Here is a 17,252-nt window from a genome sequence, read left to right on the forward strand (position 1 = left end):
GCTGGGCTGTCAGCAGCCCTCTGGGTTGGGAGAGAAATGTTCTGTCCTCTACCTGACAGAGGGGGAAGGAAAATAAAATCTAGAAATTGTCTGTATTTTGGGGCAGAGTAGTTGTCTGTGGTTTATGGGGTTGGGGGTCTTCTTCATTGTATCTAACTTGTTTATTTAAGAGCAGCATTATAAATCATTCTTTTCTCAAAAGCAGCACCACGAACAGCTACAGGAGAGTATTTATTCCTTTGCTTTTAAGAAAGCCTTGCACAAAAATGATCAGATCTATTTAACGGGCTGTTGAACCAGTGTAATGCCAGCCTCTTACGTTATCGTGGCTCCTAATGATTTTACAAAGCAAAGAGCTGGAAGAGATCGACTTGGCAATCCTGGCCTCTGCCATTACATTCTGCTCAGACACAAGCAGCATAGCTGAACAGCAACAGGTGGGATGATATTTAATGCCCACCTCTATATCTTGACATTGTCTGGTTTGAAATAGAGTCCTCGTGCCATTTACTGGCAGTGAAACTAATAGGATTCTGTAAAAATCAATCCATAAATGCAGAGACGCTAAAATGAATGGTTTCCTCTCTGTTCCATTTACGGGAGGGCTCTTTTATGGATATCTATATGCCAGCGTAGAAATTGAAGGAACAACTTTCTAAGTCTTCATTAAATTCAAGGGGACTTTGGTAGAGAAGATTGCTTTAAAAGAAACTGCTATTTCCCATGGCAGCTCATTATTACCCACAAACCCAAAAAAAACTACACGGGCTTGTGAGAGCTGTCCCAGCTGCCCCACATTCTGCTGGGCACACTGGAGCTGCAGGAGGAAAACTGAGATCAAGGTTAGGATGGGACACAAACCCACCCTGCCCAGCACAGTGCTTTAAACTGAGACTGTGTGTCACATTCACCCACATGCTGAACGCTGCCAGCACTGCCAAACCCTCTGCTAGGGTCTGCCCAGCCAGCACAGGTTTCCAGGGAGGAGAAATAAATCCTAAACTAAACAGTGCTTCCTGATAACATATTTGATGGAAGTGCATGAAACAGAGAGATGCATTTCTTCCTTGCCCTACCCACCATGTTAAATGGCAGGGTGTTGGCTTTTGGAATTTAGGTTTTTTTTTTTTCTGGAGGAAGCACAATAACTGCACAACTTGTTCGCCACTCTTGAAGACATCAGTTTATCAGAACACTCTGCAAACTGAGAGATTACTTATATTTCTGCCTCTACACATTTTTCCCAAGACCACTTTCCTGAAAACCTCACGGTAATTCCTGTCCCAGAAGCCAACTGAGAATGCTGAGCAAACCCCTGCACTACTCTGCACAGCTCTGCATTCCCTTCTCATCCCTCCCAGGAGTGCAGGCTCTGGGGTTTGCCTTAGGTCCCACTTTGTGGTCCCCAGCCCCACTGCTGCAGGCAGGGATGCTTCCACACGTGCCCCCCTGACTCTGCACCACTCGGAAAAAATGACTGGGATAAAACGACTCTGCCAGCTCTAAGGGCTTAAACCAGCTGGGCAGAGAAGAGCCAGCTCAAGCATGCACAGCCCCCAAAACCACAACTCCAGTCACTCCTGATCCATAAGCTTTCTAGCTAATGGAGGAGGAGATGGGGACCCCCTGGACTGGCTTCACCACTGCTGGCCAGTAACGCTGACACCCTTGGCTAGTCCACTGGAATTGTCTCTGGGAAAAGCCAAAAGCCAGAACGTCACTAGCACATCACCAGATCAGGGATAATTTTCCATGGGGCTTACAACTATCTCAGACATAAATTGGGATAAAGAGAAAAATGTACATCCAAGCCCTTTGTACTTCTGCAACAATCCATCTTGTTTCTGTCAACTTAACATCTGCAGAAAGATGTAGCTCTGCTGGAGGAAAAATAGCTCCTAAGTGCTCCTGGTCGTGACAGATCCCGAGGCACACAGCAGAAGTTCACCACATCCTCCTGGCCAACAGCCAGGCTCACAGAATTGGATTTCATCTTTACTCTCTTTCACCTCCTCCTTCAGCCACTTCAGAGGCTTTTCTTCAGCTCTCCTTCCTCGTATTTCACTTCCAAGGGCACAAGACTACAATAGCACCCAACCTAAGAAAATGAATCATTCCTGACCCATCCAACCAGGCACCTGGCCTCCAACACAGGGCAGGAAGGTGCAGACCTCTCTGCACTGACAGCTACACACAGCTCCCCTAGGAGTGATGCCTCGCCCCATTTTTCTGCCCTCAAGATACCATCCCGAGTGATGAGACACTTTTTTCCCCCATCTCTTTTTCCTCTTACAAAAGCTGTGGCCGAGGGTGACCATGAAGGCATCAAACCCTCCTGCTGCCAGCCATCAAGTGCTTCAAGCCACAAAAGCCTGGCAGCAGCGAGGTGCACAAGACAATTATTCTCTCCCTGCAAATAACTTCCCATCATCCACCTTAATTTCTTCCAACCCAGGATCCATCCCAAGGAGACACCCAAAACTCAGCAGCATACCCCAGGCACGTTCCTGAACTGCCAACTGGTGTTACAACTTCATCAGTGCCACTAAGGCCTCACTTCCCCCTTCAATTCCTGCTTTTCCTCCATCCAGACTGACAATTCTCCAATGATTTTCGCTGAATTTAGCTCATTTTTAGTTAATTTGGCTAAGATTTTGCTAAAGTTAGCTAAGTAGCTAATTTTACAGAGCGTCTGCCATTAAATCTTCCCGTGCCTCAAAGTCCCTCTCTATAAAAAGAGACTCATTATCACTGATTTGTCTCGAAATGATGGAGACTTTAAATCACTGCCACACAACATCTGGTTTGTGGCCCATGGGGAGCTGCCAGGCTCTGTTCAGCTGGATAACAACCCACAGGTGGAGACACCACTGACTCAGCTCCAAACCTCCTTCTACATCCCCAAAGCTCAGGAACAGAGTACAGCCAGCTCAAAGACCCAGAAACTGCTGAAATCAGTAGGAGGCTTAAGCCTTGGGGGCTTTCAGCCTTTCACCAGCAGGAAAGCACTTTAAAACTAAAAAAAAAAAAAAAAGGAAACCCAGCTAAGGCAGAAAGCAAATGAAGGGGTTGCAACCTTAAGAGCTGCAGAGACATTCAAACAATAGTATCTCAAACCTTCCCTGCAGCTGTAGCCAGCAAGACTATAAATTGGCCTCTGATTTAGCTCCATTTGGTGCCCTCTATCCAGCCCTGTGGCGCAGCCCACGCGGCAGATACCAGCTTCCATCCTTATCTCCACCATCCATGAGCTGCTGTCAGCAAGTGTGGGGGGAAGGTGGGGTGCCAGCACAGCTCTGCATGCACGGGAACCCCCTTTTCCTCCCCCAGCAGGTCCTCTTGCAGCACCTCCAGACATTGCTAGGACCATGCTGCTGTGCTGAGGGGCCTTGGCTGAGATGGAAATTTCATCGCATAGCCCATCCATTGTTGAGTATGCTGTTTTCTTCCCAATTTTTCCTTCTGTTTCCCCCTCCTTTTTTTTCCTCTTCCCCCCCCCCACTTGGTTCATTACATCCATCATTTATATCCACAGCACCAGCCAGCTGATTTACTGCCTCGATCAATGCAGCTCCAGCATGAAAAAGAGACACAGCGAGCTCAGCACGCAACAGGGACCCAGCTGTGGGAACCTGGAAGGACAAGAGGGACAGGGAACAAAATCATCCTACAAGCAAAAGCACCAGCAGCACAGCTTGCTACACTGAGAGGGAGTGCAGAAAGTCTGCAAGGACAGGGCAGTGCCAGGGGAGATCCTGCCAGACACTCCTGAAAGACAAGAGGTGGGAGGCTGAACACTCTATGAGCAGAAGAGACTTGGGCAAGAATTATTTTTTTTTGCCCCTAACCAGGCAGCGGAGAAACTTACTCCATCAGGATCGACTTGGAGCACTTCTGCTAAGCACCTCGTTTGCTCTCCCTCTCCTAATGAACAGCGTGACAAGCTCAGAAATCAATGGAGGCTCGGCGAGCCCTGCTCCTGCCGGCGCCCAGCCAGGCGTCCCCGGCGCCTGCTCTCCCTAACTCGAACCGACGGGAGCGATCGCCCGACAGCTCCGCTAATGGCCACCCTGTCAGGGCTCCTCACCCACACCCGGCAGGGCAGGCCATGCAAACACGGCATCTGTGGAGGTGCCAGCCTCCTCCCCGGCAACACCTGTGCACACAAAGGGGGATGCTGCAGTGCTGCCGGGAGCCGGCCTCGGGGAAAGTGCCCAGCATTTCCCTGCAGCTGAGGATGCTCGGCTCGGTACTCCTCTCCCAAACAACCACTGAAGTTTCCAGGCCCCTGGCCCCATAAGCAAAATTCAAGTCTTTATGGCTGGATGGACACTGCACATTTTGGGCCAAATAGGAAGTGTGGGGACGCCTCCAAGACAAGCCACCTGCTCGAGATACCTGTGGCTGAGCAGGAGGGCACACAAGAAGTGCCACAGCCCTGCAGGACAGAGAGGGGCATAGATCAGACCAACAAGCAGAACAGGGTGCCAAGAATCTGCTTTTGGCTCTTTTCCCTCAAATACCTGGCATGCTGAAGATTCTCTGAGGCAGCTGAGGCTGCACACGAGGGACACAGCTTTGTTGGGAGAAATAGCTGCATCCCAGCGCCAGACAAGGAAACACGGGAGCTGCGGCAGTGGCTCAGGCATGACGGGGTACAAACACTCTCCAAACCCAACACCAAGTGGGAGCAGCTCCCCATCCAAAAGAGGTTAGGATGCAAGAGGGCTCTCTCACAAAAAACAGCTCCTAGCTTCCGTTCCAAAAGCCTCCCCAAGCCACAATCATAGCACCCCCTGTTCTGCTGCACCACCCAGTATGTACCAGTGTATACACACAAATATGTATCACTCAGTCTGCTGCTTCTCCCATCTATGCCTGAAAAGAGGATGAGGAGAAGAAGCATGCAAAGCACTGCTGCATCAAGCATGGGCTGCCCTGAGCCCTCCAGCTCCTTCCCCTCACAGCTCCTGTGCCCTGTTCTCTTAACCTCTCTGCAAGGGGCTCATTTCCCATCTTGTTTCATGGCTCCTAACTATTCCGCTGCGCTTTGTTTGCTTAAAAAAATGCTGTTAAGAGACAGAAAAAAAAAAAAAAGTGGACAAACAGGAGGGATTTAACTCTGCCTTTGCATCTCCTGGCTGGAGGGGCTTCACACACTACTCACTGTGGCACTGGTGATTCAATCATCAATGCGATGCTACTGCAAACAGCAGCAGACAGCAGAGCTGGCAGGAGTAATGCTCCCTCCGACAGCATGAATATTAAGGGCGTTTAACAGCCCTTGTAATCACACTGTGGCTCCTTGCAAGAACACAGCCAGGCAGCACGAGGGAAGGCACTGAACCATGCTGCTGGGTTATCAAACTTCCCCGTGCTCCTTACGGCACTGAAATCAGCCCTGCTTACAGAAAAGCGAGCGCTGCCTTCCCTGAACAGTCTCTCCAAACCAAATCCTAGGTGGCAAAAGCCCTTAAGCACACACTGGGATGAACTTGAGAGCCTCCCACAGTGAAAGCCAGCCTCTTGTGGAATTTGGGTCCTTGTAACATGGAGCAAACATTAGGAGCTTGAGCAAATTAATCTCCTGTACCTGTCTGATGCACTGGGAAAGGATTACTGGGGGAGGAGAAGAAATCCTGAGCATGGTATGAATTTAGCTGCACCTCAGGACTTGAGATGTATCACACTTTTTAGGTCAAGCATTAGTTTGTTCTCAAAGATATGTCCCCAGCTTTTATACTCCGAAAGTTTTTACTCTTTCATTGGATTAATACAAGTCTGAGAAGTTCCCTGTGATTTTGAGGCAAAAATAGCCAGTTATCAATGGCATCCTACTGTAGTGAAACACAGCCACTCCTGGCCTACAGACTTGAAACACAGCTTCTGGAAACAAGGAAAAAAAGTGCAAATTTATCTGCTTTATCTCTCAGATGCAGTAATGGCTGCTGGTTCTGCCTGAAGATGAGGAGAACATCCTGAGAGCCAAGCCTGCATTCAGACAGAGAAATGCTGGGTTGCCCAAAGCCACACACACACAACTGGTGCCAATGCACAAACCAAGATCAATACGAGGAGATGAGCATCAAAAAATAGTTGATCCCAGTTGATATTTACATATAGAAACTCAGAACTGTTTGGCTCTTTTGGCTGGACTAACATCTGCATTGCCAGGAGCTCCCTCTTCCAGGCTATCTCAGTGCAGCCTGTGCACCAGAGGGAAGGGAATTAGCTACCTGGCCTTCCATTCACACCTTTAATTATTCAGCTTATATTGATATAAAATTAATTGAAGCAGAATAAGCTCTTCTCCTAAATACAGGTGCCCACACACAGGAATCACTGAGATTAAAAGGTGCAAATTACTTTATTTAATGAGTTAATTTCCAGCTATCACATGGGCAAATCCCCGTGCTGGGCCTGTACCTGCTGCTGCACCAGCTCTGCCCCAGTTCTACGGCTGCTGTCCCAGCATGATGCTCTGGGTAAACACAAGATGTGCAAAGCTATGGTTACACAGCAGAGATGTGCTCCACTTCTGGAATCAAACTTCTCTTTCATTCACAAAGCCAGGATTTGGCCACGATGATGGCAGCAGGACCTGTGGTCCCAAGGATGCAGAAAGGCATCAAGAGCAAGGACATGCCACTTTCCAGAACACCCCTTGTGCCTGCTGGGGAAGGCTGATTGCCCTCCAGCTCCCAGCAGCTGGTGCCCTAAAGCACCAACACCATTTCCTGCTGTTTCCCCCATGAGAGCAGAGCTTCTGCCTGCAAAGGCCAAACTGAAACTGCCTTTCCTTTGCTGACATTGCCTTCAGGAGGGAAGGTGTCCTCACCTTGCTGAATCCAACATCTGAATGACCTTCCCCAGCATTCAGATGCCTGCTGGAGCTCATTCTCACCTCTCAAGGCAGATTGTGTTTATATTTTATGTCTGATTTTTGCTTCCTGAGTGCGCAGGTGCATCCAGGAGGTCCCTGCTGAAGAAACACATCCATGCCCAGGTGCAGTAACAAAGGCCATGTCACCAGGCAACGTAACAATTTCTCATCATTCCATTCCCTTTCTCACCACTTGCAAATCTAATTTCAATTTTCAGATATTTCACTTTCTCACAGTTTCTAACGCTCCTGACCAAACCCTTCACACATCACCTCTGGAAGGGGTCTCCACCCCAAAATCAACTCCTCCCATGCCATAGCCAGCAGACACGGCTGGCAGCACACTGCTGGGCTGAGGACACATCCCCAAGGGCTGCACAGGGGGTGGTTCTTTTTTCTTTGAAGAGATTTAAAGCAGAGATCCTCCTGCAGGATGGGAGGGCAGGACAGGAGGTTCTTCTTCACAAAGTGTTTTGCTGTACCACCGAGAGCAAACCATATGCAGCCTACACATCGTACACGGTTTAACTCCGAGCACTATGTGTATATTCATCCATTTGGATCCCAGTGGCAGCAGCAGATGGCTGGGTAATGCATGTTTGAGTCTGCCTCTCTCCAAATTACACTGTATTATGGCACCAGGAAAATGCAACGGGCATTATGAATGCCACCATTCCTCCCTGCTCCACTCCTGTGGAAGGCAGGCCCATGCTACACAAGTCCCCTTCCCAGCTTGGCTCCCACAGTGCCAGAGCTCCAGCAGCTCCCAGTGTCTTCCCACTGCCCACCTCACCAGAAAAACCATGTGCCTACCACCCCAACCAGACCCTGAGTTTTGCATTCCATCTAGGCGAGGTCAAAGTGCAAAGGGCTGCATCCCAAACATCCCCCAAGGCAGATCCCAAAGGATATCAGAGGATATGATTCCATCCTGAATGATCCTGAATCAACCTACGGGGTAAAGCAGATTACCTAGACCCAGATGAAAAAAACCTCATTTAAATAAAAATAGATTCTTTTAAAATCACCATTTTGTAAGAAGAACTAAGCCAGCCATTGAAAGCGACTCTGCTCACACCTGTAACTCCTCCCTCTCATCTTTTCTCCATCTCACCTAACAACAAGCAACTAAAAATTCAAGAAAAGATGTGCATGAACTCCATCCAGCCCGGGGGGGCTGCAGCTAAGGCACCACTGAACATATTCATGTCTTATTTGTGAGCCATGTGTCTCCATAATGGGTTATGAGGTGTGGTTGTAACTGGCGGATGCCGACGGTGGTCCTTGAGGAGGAAATGGTGTGTGTCTAAATGCAGGCAAAGCTATTTGGAAAGCCAGGACAAAGCAGCCTTTCTCTCCTGGCATGGGCCAAATCACATCCTTTGGACTTACTCCTTCAGTGGCTTCAAAAGAAAAAGAATCATCCGTCTCAATTTTCCTGGCTCTGTGAATAATGTTTGGAGAATAGAGGGTGATTTCATAGCTCATTTGTTTTTGCACCGCATGAACCCTGCTCTCCTCGTATCACTTTCCAATCAGGTTTATTGCTGATGTTTCCACAAGAAAACCAAAGAGGAAAAGGCTAAGACCCTCAGTCTCACTTGAGATTGGGGGGGGGAAAAAACAAAAGTTAAAAAAAAAAAAAAAAGAAAAAAAAAAAATGAAGGAGAATCTCTCCTTCCCTTGTCTTTCAGCCTGATCTGAAAATGAACCTGTTTTGCTTCTGAATCAATTCTCTCCTGGCACTGCACTTCCCGCAGTACTTTCTGAGATGAGATGCAATCATTAGCTCACTTGCTCCTCCAAATAATATCACAAAGCTGGAGCTCGAGCTGCTGTGCAGTAAATCATCACGAATTTCTGCCTATGTGTGGCAAGGCAGGGTTTGGCTGGGGACACAAGCCCTGTCACACCCTCCCAGTGCCACCACCATCTGCACACCTGCTGTCTGGGGAAAGTACAGCATCCAGCATGTCACCTTGTCCCCCTGTGGAGAAGTGACACTAGTGCATCGGCCCTTATTCAAACACCTCTTCAAAGACCCACAAAGGACCACCACACCTCTCATTCCCTCGGGCTGCACCAAAGGTTAATTTAACCAAGGTGCTTAAGGGGTTTCCAAACAGCGGGACTGAGGCAAACTATTACTACAACTAATGTTACCTTCATGAACAAAAAGGTGAACTCCTGCTGAACCTCTCACCACTGATCATTTTCACCAAAGGCACGCGTTAAGGATAAGAAATCCTCCTCCTGCTCCTCCCAGCAACTCTGTGCTACCCAGAGCCGCAGGCACTCCCAGGACACCCAATGCCCATCCCACAGCAGGAGGCATTTCAGGTACCCCATAGACTGATCCAGCCTGATCTAGAACTGCCCTTCCCACCCCCCAGCAGCAGCTATATGGGAAACCCTGTACCTAAGCAACCTCACTTTCCCAGCTCCTCTGGAAATACATACGAAGAGTGGAGTAATATACTGACTTAGATGAGCAGAAGATGGGGCACAAGATCTCCTCCTTGGCTTACTCTTCCTGTAACACTGATTCCTGCTGAGATTCTGGAACCAAAAAGGGTAAAGAGGGTGGGAAATCAATTTAATTGCAGCTTAGTAAGCAACTGCACTAAGCGTCTTTGGCAAAATCTGAACATTTTGCTGTGAGAGAAAGGGGAAAAAATGGCTTTTTCATTGCACGGGAAAGTGGATTGAGAGCAAACTCCCCCCTATCATCTGCTCCTTACCCCTTCCTTCTTTAAACAGGAGGAAGCCAGCAAGAAACACACAGCTAATGCCAGCAATCTCCCGCTCCTGCTACTCCAATTAACAGTCAATCCGCTGCACCCTTTGTCGTTAGGCTGCACGTAATTACTCCTTCCCGCAAACGTCTTCCTTAAACAGATCCTACTTCTGCTTTCTCGCAGATACACTCCCCTTAATTGGTTTTATTGCACCAAATGCTGGCCTGCCCTCACAGATGAGACTCTCCCAGGCGGAGTACACTGCTTTTGCACTTCCACAACTTCTTCCAAGCTTGCTTTTCCCACTGGTAAAGAGATTACGGCACAGAGAAGCACAGCCAGAGGTACCAAAGTGGCATCCCCGTGAGCTGTGCATACAGAACACACACATCCACAGACCCAAGAAAAACACTGGGCACACAAAACCCCAGTATTCAGCTTCCCAGGGATTTGTCAGCATGGGACAATAAGGCTGCACCTGCATTCATAGGGGATCACAAGACAGTTTTATTTGCAAGGCTGAATCTCCTGGCAGTGCCCTTCCCAAGCTGGAGCCACAGCAGCTCAGCAGAGTGTGCCCTCCACGCTCTGCCCTAGTCTCCACACACACAAGCAACCCCTCAGCTTCAGAAGGCACAAAAAGAATCTCTAGTCACAGCAGCATAAAATGCTCCCTGGACCTGCCTTCCCCAGGCACAGCATTCCCATTTATAGCTCTCACCCTGCAGCCATCCCATGTGCAGAGTCCCCTGCCTGTGGGGAGGCACAGGTCACATTGCGGAGCCAGGGACAAGAGATGTCTCAGCAGAGCAAGCAGTAAACCCTGCCAAGACAGGCCCTGGGCCATGAGCCCATCAAAATAAATCAGGATGATGCCTTCTTATCAAGGAAAGGAAGAGCAAGGAGAAAACAGTGAGTTTTTGAGTAAACAATCCAACTCTGTGCATATCTGAGGTGGTGAAAGGATAAATAGGACAAAACATCTTCCCTCACAGTCAACATCTTTCTCAAGCATAGAGACACTTCAACATATGTGCTGTGTCTCTGAAGCCTTGGCATCCAGACACACAGCTCATTTTGGAGACTTCCCTGCTCAAAAGTAAGACTTTTGTCAAGCCTACCCCTAAAGGTCACCAAGGGTTCCCAGCTGTGAGCCAGAGCTGAGTCTGGCTAAAAACCCAGCAGCAAGGGCTTGAGCCCTTCCCTGTTACCTAGGAAAGGATGATGCCACACCATGTCACACCAGCTGAAGAGGGATGCTGCAGCCTGCAGCAACTCCACGTGCAGGGTGCTCTACAGGGACCTTGACAGGAAAAGCAATTTACAAGAGAAACCATGACACTCCTGAGCCCAACCCACCCTCAGAGCATCACCACCTCCAACACCCCTTCAGAGTGAAGCAGCAGGACTCTTCCAACTCTTTTTATCCTTTCAGAGCAGCACAATAAAAAGTACTTTTTTTCTTCTTCTGGCGCTCAACAGTTCTTGTCAACAAAACACATACCACCTGCACAGAAATTTATTTATACTCTTACCAGAAGAAAAGCAGAATCCTTGCCTCCTTTCCTTCCCTCTCTGATACTTCTTTTAAAAGCACTAAGCTAAGAAAGGCACCTGTACATTCCAATGCTCACAGTTTTGCAAAGCAAACATGTCTTGTTCAATCAATATTTATGCCCCCATCAGTCACAGCTGCAACACAGAGCTCCACCACAATGTAATGGAGGCAAAATTCATTCATTGCAATTACCAGTGAAAAATTAGGAGGGTTTTCATTGACTGGTTTTTGTTCTACAGGTATCCCAGGGAGTGCTGTAATGCACAGAGGGCAGGTTAATTAATTAAGGCGCACCAGGCAGGCTGCTCACCATTTGTCCACAGATGGTTTAGCCACTGAGGTGACTTCCTCACTTCACCCCTGCTCCACCAGACCTGTCCTGCCTGACCCCACAGATGAGGGCTGCTTGGGCATGGCTTTCTGTTTTATCCAGCACTAAACACACAAGCAAGAGAGAGAGGAACTGCGTTCCATCACAGCTCCTTCACAAGCAAAACTCTGCACATCCTAGAAAGCCTGGTTTTGCTCCTAGAGATTTCAGAGTGGGATTTTACCAACAAAGCATGAAATAAGTTTTCCCCTTCTCTCACATCCTAGACCTATCCATGTCTCCAGCCAAGTCCCAGTCAATACAAGCTTCCTGGGTATTAGAAACTCTGTCTTTTTTTTTTTTTTTTGTTCCCAACAGCCTTTCCACTTCAATCCCTTAATTGTCAAGATCTGAATTTTTGCAGGATACACAGTTATTTTAATCTGTTAAGTGGCTCTGCTGCTATAAAACTGACAGGAATTTAATATCTGGAGACTGTCAGCTGAGCTCCAGGTGCTGAGGCTTTCTAGATGGCAATGATGCAGAAGGAAGCACAGGCTGGTGCAAGGCACATAAGCACAAAGCTGGCAAGGGTCCCTTTGCACTGAGGTCTGACCCTGCAGGGTGCTGAGCAGTGGGGCAGGCAGTGAAGCTGCTGAGCTTCTCCACATCTCCCAGGAGCCATTCCCCAGCTGCATTTGAGCACACTCAGAAAGGAGATGTTGCATTGCAAACACTGGTACAAGTCAAGTAGAACAGGTCATTCTTTTTAATAAAGGAAACTTTTCCTCTGTAGCTTTTCTCCTGCAGTCAAGCCTGTCACAGACCCGCTTTCCCTCCAGAGGCTGTCAACTGTGCTTCAGCCATTCATCAGAGGGAGCAAGCTAGCATGCAGGAAGGAATGAAGGGAAATAAAATCCCAAACCAAACAAAAACTTATCTTCCTGTCCCTCCTGCACACACTGCTGGTCCTGAGTATGGGAGCCCAGACCCCCAAAAACCCCTCCCTGCTGCAGGGCTCTGCCACACAGCCACTGTGGTCTGATACAGGTGCAGGAAAAGAGATGATCAAGGGCTTATCACCCACCTACTCATCTCCTGCTCCCTCACAAGCATCCCCAGCCACAGCCTGGCACAGGACACAGGAGGCAGCACACCAGCAAAGCATTGCTGCAGAGCCAGCTACAAGTACTCCTCACAATTAATTTGGGATTTTGCTTGTAATTAATCCCGCGTATCAGTTCCCCTCATTATTCCTTAATGTAATTAAGTTATTACTTCATATGTCCCCCCCGAAAAGCAGAGCAGGGGGATGGATCAGAGGGAAGCAGGGGAGATGCCAGCCAGCAGCATGGGGCCATGAGCCCGGGATTACTGGAGCACATGCCAAGCCCCACCACTGCCTCCCTGGGTGACTTCAGGTGGGTCACCAGCAGCCTGATTTTCCAAGAGGATAAAATTATTCCAATTCCTCTGGAGTCCACCAGAGACAGAAGGATACAAAGTTCAATTAGCCTCTCCGGGTCCTGGTTTATCCAGCTGGAAAACTGCCGGGACAAGGAGACAAGCTGGAACTAATTAAAGCTTGCAAAGTGCTTGGAAACCCTCGGCCAAAAGGCAGGGAAGGAAGGAGGCTCAACGAGTCCCAGCTGATCCATGACCCCGGGCAGCCCCGTGTCCTCACACCCCCATCCATCAGGCTGGGCTTCCCTGCAGGCTGAGCCCAGGGCTGCTGAGCAGGCAGCCGGCCGGGTAAAGCTCCCTGGCAGGGGCAGGCATCCTGCTACAGCTCCTCTTCCCAGCCAAGTCACAGGACTGCGCAAAGGGCAGCGAAAGGGCGAGGGCTACTCACGGCACTAACAGAGCTTGATCTGCCCCTTGGCAAAGAGAGAAAAAACAACCTCCAAACCCCAAGTAACAACAGTAAAAACAGCATTGGAGCGACTGGTGAAGTTATCCCAGAACAACTTCATGGTCCTAAACATGACCAGTTTTGTTCTTCCATATCGTACCAGCCCTGGAAAGTTGCTACACCTCACGGCCAGGAGGGAGTCCCACACCCTAAAATCCAGCCTCAACCTGCTGCCGCTGCCCTGGCATGTACCACCAGCAGCTGCAGGCAGCAGGGAGGAGGAGGAGGAGGGAAATGAGGTGCCAGGGATTGAGGGAAACAAGGGCTGGCAAGAAGGGGGGGCCCTCTGCCTGCCTACCTGCCACTGGGCAGCAGCAAGAGATCCATAGAGATGGATTGCAGGGGAATACAAGGGAAAAATTACAGGGGAAGGTGAAGCTAAGTTAATCACAACAGACTGCTGCACCCACCTCATCGGGCATGAGCAGCTTGGGAAAGCTCAGCTACTGCTGCAAGACCTTCCCGGAATGCTTGCCTTCACCAGGTCCTTAAGATGCCAAGCCAGCAGCATTTTTTGGGCAAAGGAAGAACTCAAACACCATGTCACACCCCTCACACCAAGGTCCTGCCCCCTGGAGACCCTGCCCACCCCAGCATAGGACTGCAAGAAAAACATCACAAGCCGTCCTTTGGGAAGCTGAAGCCTGGACCTGGCTCAGGATTTGGGGTAAAGCAGGGGGCAGGGTGTAGACCAAAATAACAGTGATTGATGGGCATCCACGGAGCCAAGGGCAGCAGCTCTGTGAGCTCTCAGCAAGCCGCCAATGTGCCACAGCCAGCCAGCGGGCTCGCGCACTGTGGCCACCCAGCATGGATGCGTGCTGGGAGCCCTGGTGGGGACAGGCACGGCAGGAGGCAGCAATCCCCGCTGGAGCCTAACTGGAACTGTCTAAAGGTTAAACCTACACAAGGCATGATACACAGCGTGCCCACGTCCACAGAATACAGCTCAAGTGGGAGAGAAGGGGGGAGGGAACAGCTTGGAAAATGCTGCCAGGAAAGTTTATGTGGATTTGCTCCATTTCCCCTCTGTAGCTGTCTTACAATGTTTGAGCTGCTGTTAGCAATCCATCACCTCCTCTGGTTTCCCCAGGAATTTGGGAGGACAACCCTCAATTGCTCAAGTTTTCATCAGTAGCAGCAAGTCCCACTGGCAAGGGCAACAGGACACAGCACCAGGCTCCTCTCTGGACCACAGCATTCCTGTCTCTGGTAGCCCAGTCAGCTCTGCAGCCGTTCAGAAGTGTTAACTGAAGGGACACCACATCCCCATGCTCATAAGCAGCTTATAAGTCATATTGCTCCAAAGCAGTCTCCAAAGCCAAAAAATTCAATGCATTAAAAAATAAAAAAACAATCTGCACTTTATGAATCTCAAGGGGATGCAACTGTATGGATGGAAAATTCAGAAGAAATGAAGGAGAGGCAATTCAAGCAGTCAATTTGCTGGAGTTATGGCAACTTGGCAGTGGCAGCTTCAAAACGTGGGGACAGATCCTGTGTGGCAGAAGTTCCCTTCACCTGCTGCGGGAGCCAAGACCAGCCTGTAACAGCATCAGCAACCTACACCCCGAGGTGGGGGAGCCTTGAATGGGAGCAGAAAGTCAAAATGGGCTGCAAAATGGCAGTGATTCAGCGGCAGCTGGTGCTAAGCAAGAAGCAAGGTTCATTTCAAGGAGATTATAGTAGCCCCCGTCAAACAGGGGAGGTCTTTTTTTGCAATCTTTACAAATACAGTTCCAACACCAAAGCACAGTTCTGGTTAAGAAAGCTCTTGTCTCCTAACTCTGCTTTCAGTGACTTGTTTATTGCCTTTCCTAGCTTAAATAAATAAATAAATGTATAGATAATTACGTCTTTTTGGGGCCTGAAGTCACATAGATTCATTCCCTTCTTCTAGGATTGAAAGATTTACAAAAGCCTGAAGAAACCTCCTCAATCATTTTTATTTAAAAAAACATGGAAAACCAATAATTCCTCAGGATGAAAAAATCAAAGTAAGCTTTATGAGTTCTGACTTTCTTTTTCCAATCGGGTCGTTAATTCAGTTGCTGAGGTGACAGACACATATATGAGACTCTCCAAAGATGCAGCAAACACGTAAAGCTGTCACATATTGAGGGCCAAACACTGCTCGGTGTCACTGGTGTGAAAGAAGGGGGTGAGGACTCACACCCTTCCACTGCCACAATAACCCCAATCTCGGTGTATTTTCAGAAGCTGGGTTTCTAACCCGGATTAATTAATTCAAGATTTACAACAGTACAACTAAGCAGCATCTAATCCACGTCCTTTGGAAAGTTAACCCTCAGCTAAGCCGCAGCCGCTCGCAGCCGAGGAGGAGAGGACCCGGGACCTCGTTCAGCCGAAGCTGCTCGCAGCTCCCCTGCTTTTCGTTTGGGCAGTGAAACTCCGATTCACTCCCTGTGCGGAGCGAGATGCCCCTCGCATCTCTGCCATGCTGTCACTCCGGAGACTCACACACGACACGGAAAGGCGCGATTGATTGCGCGGACACCCTCGTCCCAGCCCGGCCGGGGCTCCCAGGGCAGCAGCGCTGCGCGATCCTGCTTTTCCACCACAGCCAGCCGCGAAAGCCCCGCGCTTTAACCGGGCTCGCCCAGCCCGCGCACGCCGAACACGGCCCATCCAGGTGTGCTCCCCTCCGGTCCTGTCAGCCCGGACAGGTCCGAGCCCTTCTCCTTCAGGGCAGAGCTCGGGAGCACGGCGCGACCCACGGGGGGAAAGACCCGTGACACGAACCACGCGTTTCGTTCCCGTGGGGAGCACCGCTCCCCCCGCTCCCCGGAGCCTGGGATGCTCCAAGTTGGCGGCGGGACAAAGGGCCGGTACCGCCGGCAGCACCCGCGGCCGGGGCACCCCCGGTGAAGCGGGGCGGGGAGGGGGGCGGCTGGGGCGTCCGCTGTCCGAGACCGAGCGGAGGGAGGGGACGGGGAAAACCAAGCCCGGGGGGTACGGAAAGGGCCCCAGTGTCCCCCCGCAAAAGCACAGGTCCGGTACCAAACTTGAAGGAGAACGCGGTGGGGTGGGGGTCGCGAAAACCGCCGGGAACTTCTTCCCCGGGCGCCGGCGGCATCGCGCCCAAGTCCCGCCGGAGCAGCCGCGGCCCCGCCGCCCCTTCCTTACCTCCGGCGTGTGTCCCTCAGGCTCCGCCGCCTCCAACTTCCTCCGCGCCCCGAAGAAGAAGAGGAGGAGGGCGGCGAGCCAGAGCACCCCCAGCAGAGACAGCGCCAGCCGCCGCGTCGGCCGCCTCATCCTCGGGAGGAGGGAAAAGTCCGGCGGGGGCACCGGGAGGCGCTGAGGGGGAGCCGCGGGCGGCTCGGGGGGCAGCGGCAGCGGGGCTGGCGGGGAGGACGGTCTCGCCCGCCCGCCTCGGAGCCGGCGATGCGAGTCCCGGGCTGTGCATGCTCTGCAGGGGAGGGGAGGGGAGGAGGAACGGGAGGAGGAGGCGCCGGGAGGAGGGGGGCTGGAGCCGGAGCCGCTCGCCGCGAAAGGTGCGGCGCGCAGGCAGCCGGGCTGGTCCCCGGGGAGCTGCTGCTCTGCTCGCTCCGCGCCGGAGGAGAGGCAGCCCCGGGGACGGGGACACTGAGGGGTGCGGGGGTGTCTGCGTGTAACCGGGGACGCCCATCCCTCTGCCCTGCCTTCCTGAGTGAGTCCGGGCCACTTGCACGCCAAGGGATGCGCGGGGCTGGGCAGCGCCGCTGCGAGTTTGGCCCGGGTCGGTCCCGGTCCCGGTCCCCGCCCGACTCCGGGGCGAGAGGAGGCCACCGTTCAACAACACACTGAGGAGGCTCAGACATGATGGGAAGATTAATTTAACCAATTGAAAC

At 50.9% G+C, this 17,252-nt stretch overlaps 1 protein-coding gene across 1 annotated transcript in view; it reads right to left on the minus strand.

Annotated features, from left to right (window-relative positions):
* GALNT14 (polypeptide N-acetylgalactosaminyltransferase 14) overlaps positions 1 to 16,677 on the minus strand; it is a gene marked incomplete at its 5' end in the record, with an annotated part of 92,616 nt that extends 75,939 nt beyond the window's left edge. Inside the window, one exon of the mRNA XM_084202532.1 lies at positions 16,549 to 16,677. Coding sequence (XP_084058658.1) covers positions 16,549 to 16,677 — 129 coding nt within the window. The remainder of the gene's footprint in view (positions 1 to 16,548) is intronic.
* Between the last annotated feature and the right edge of the window lie 575 nt (positions 16,678 to 17,252).

Source organism: Fringilla coelebs (genome assembly GCF_963513975.1).
Source record: "Fringilla coelebs genome assembly, chromosome: 3".
Classification (NCBI taxonomy): Eukaryota; Metazoa; Chordata; class Aves; order Passeriformes; family Fringillidae; genus Fringilla; species Fringilla coelebs.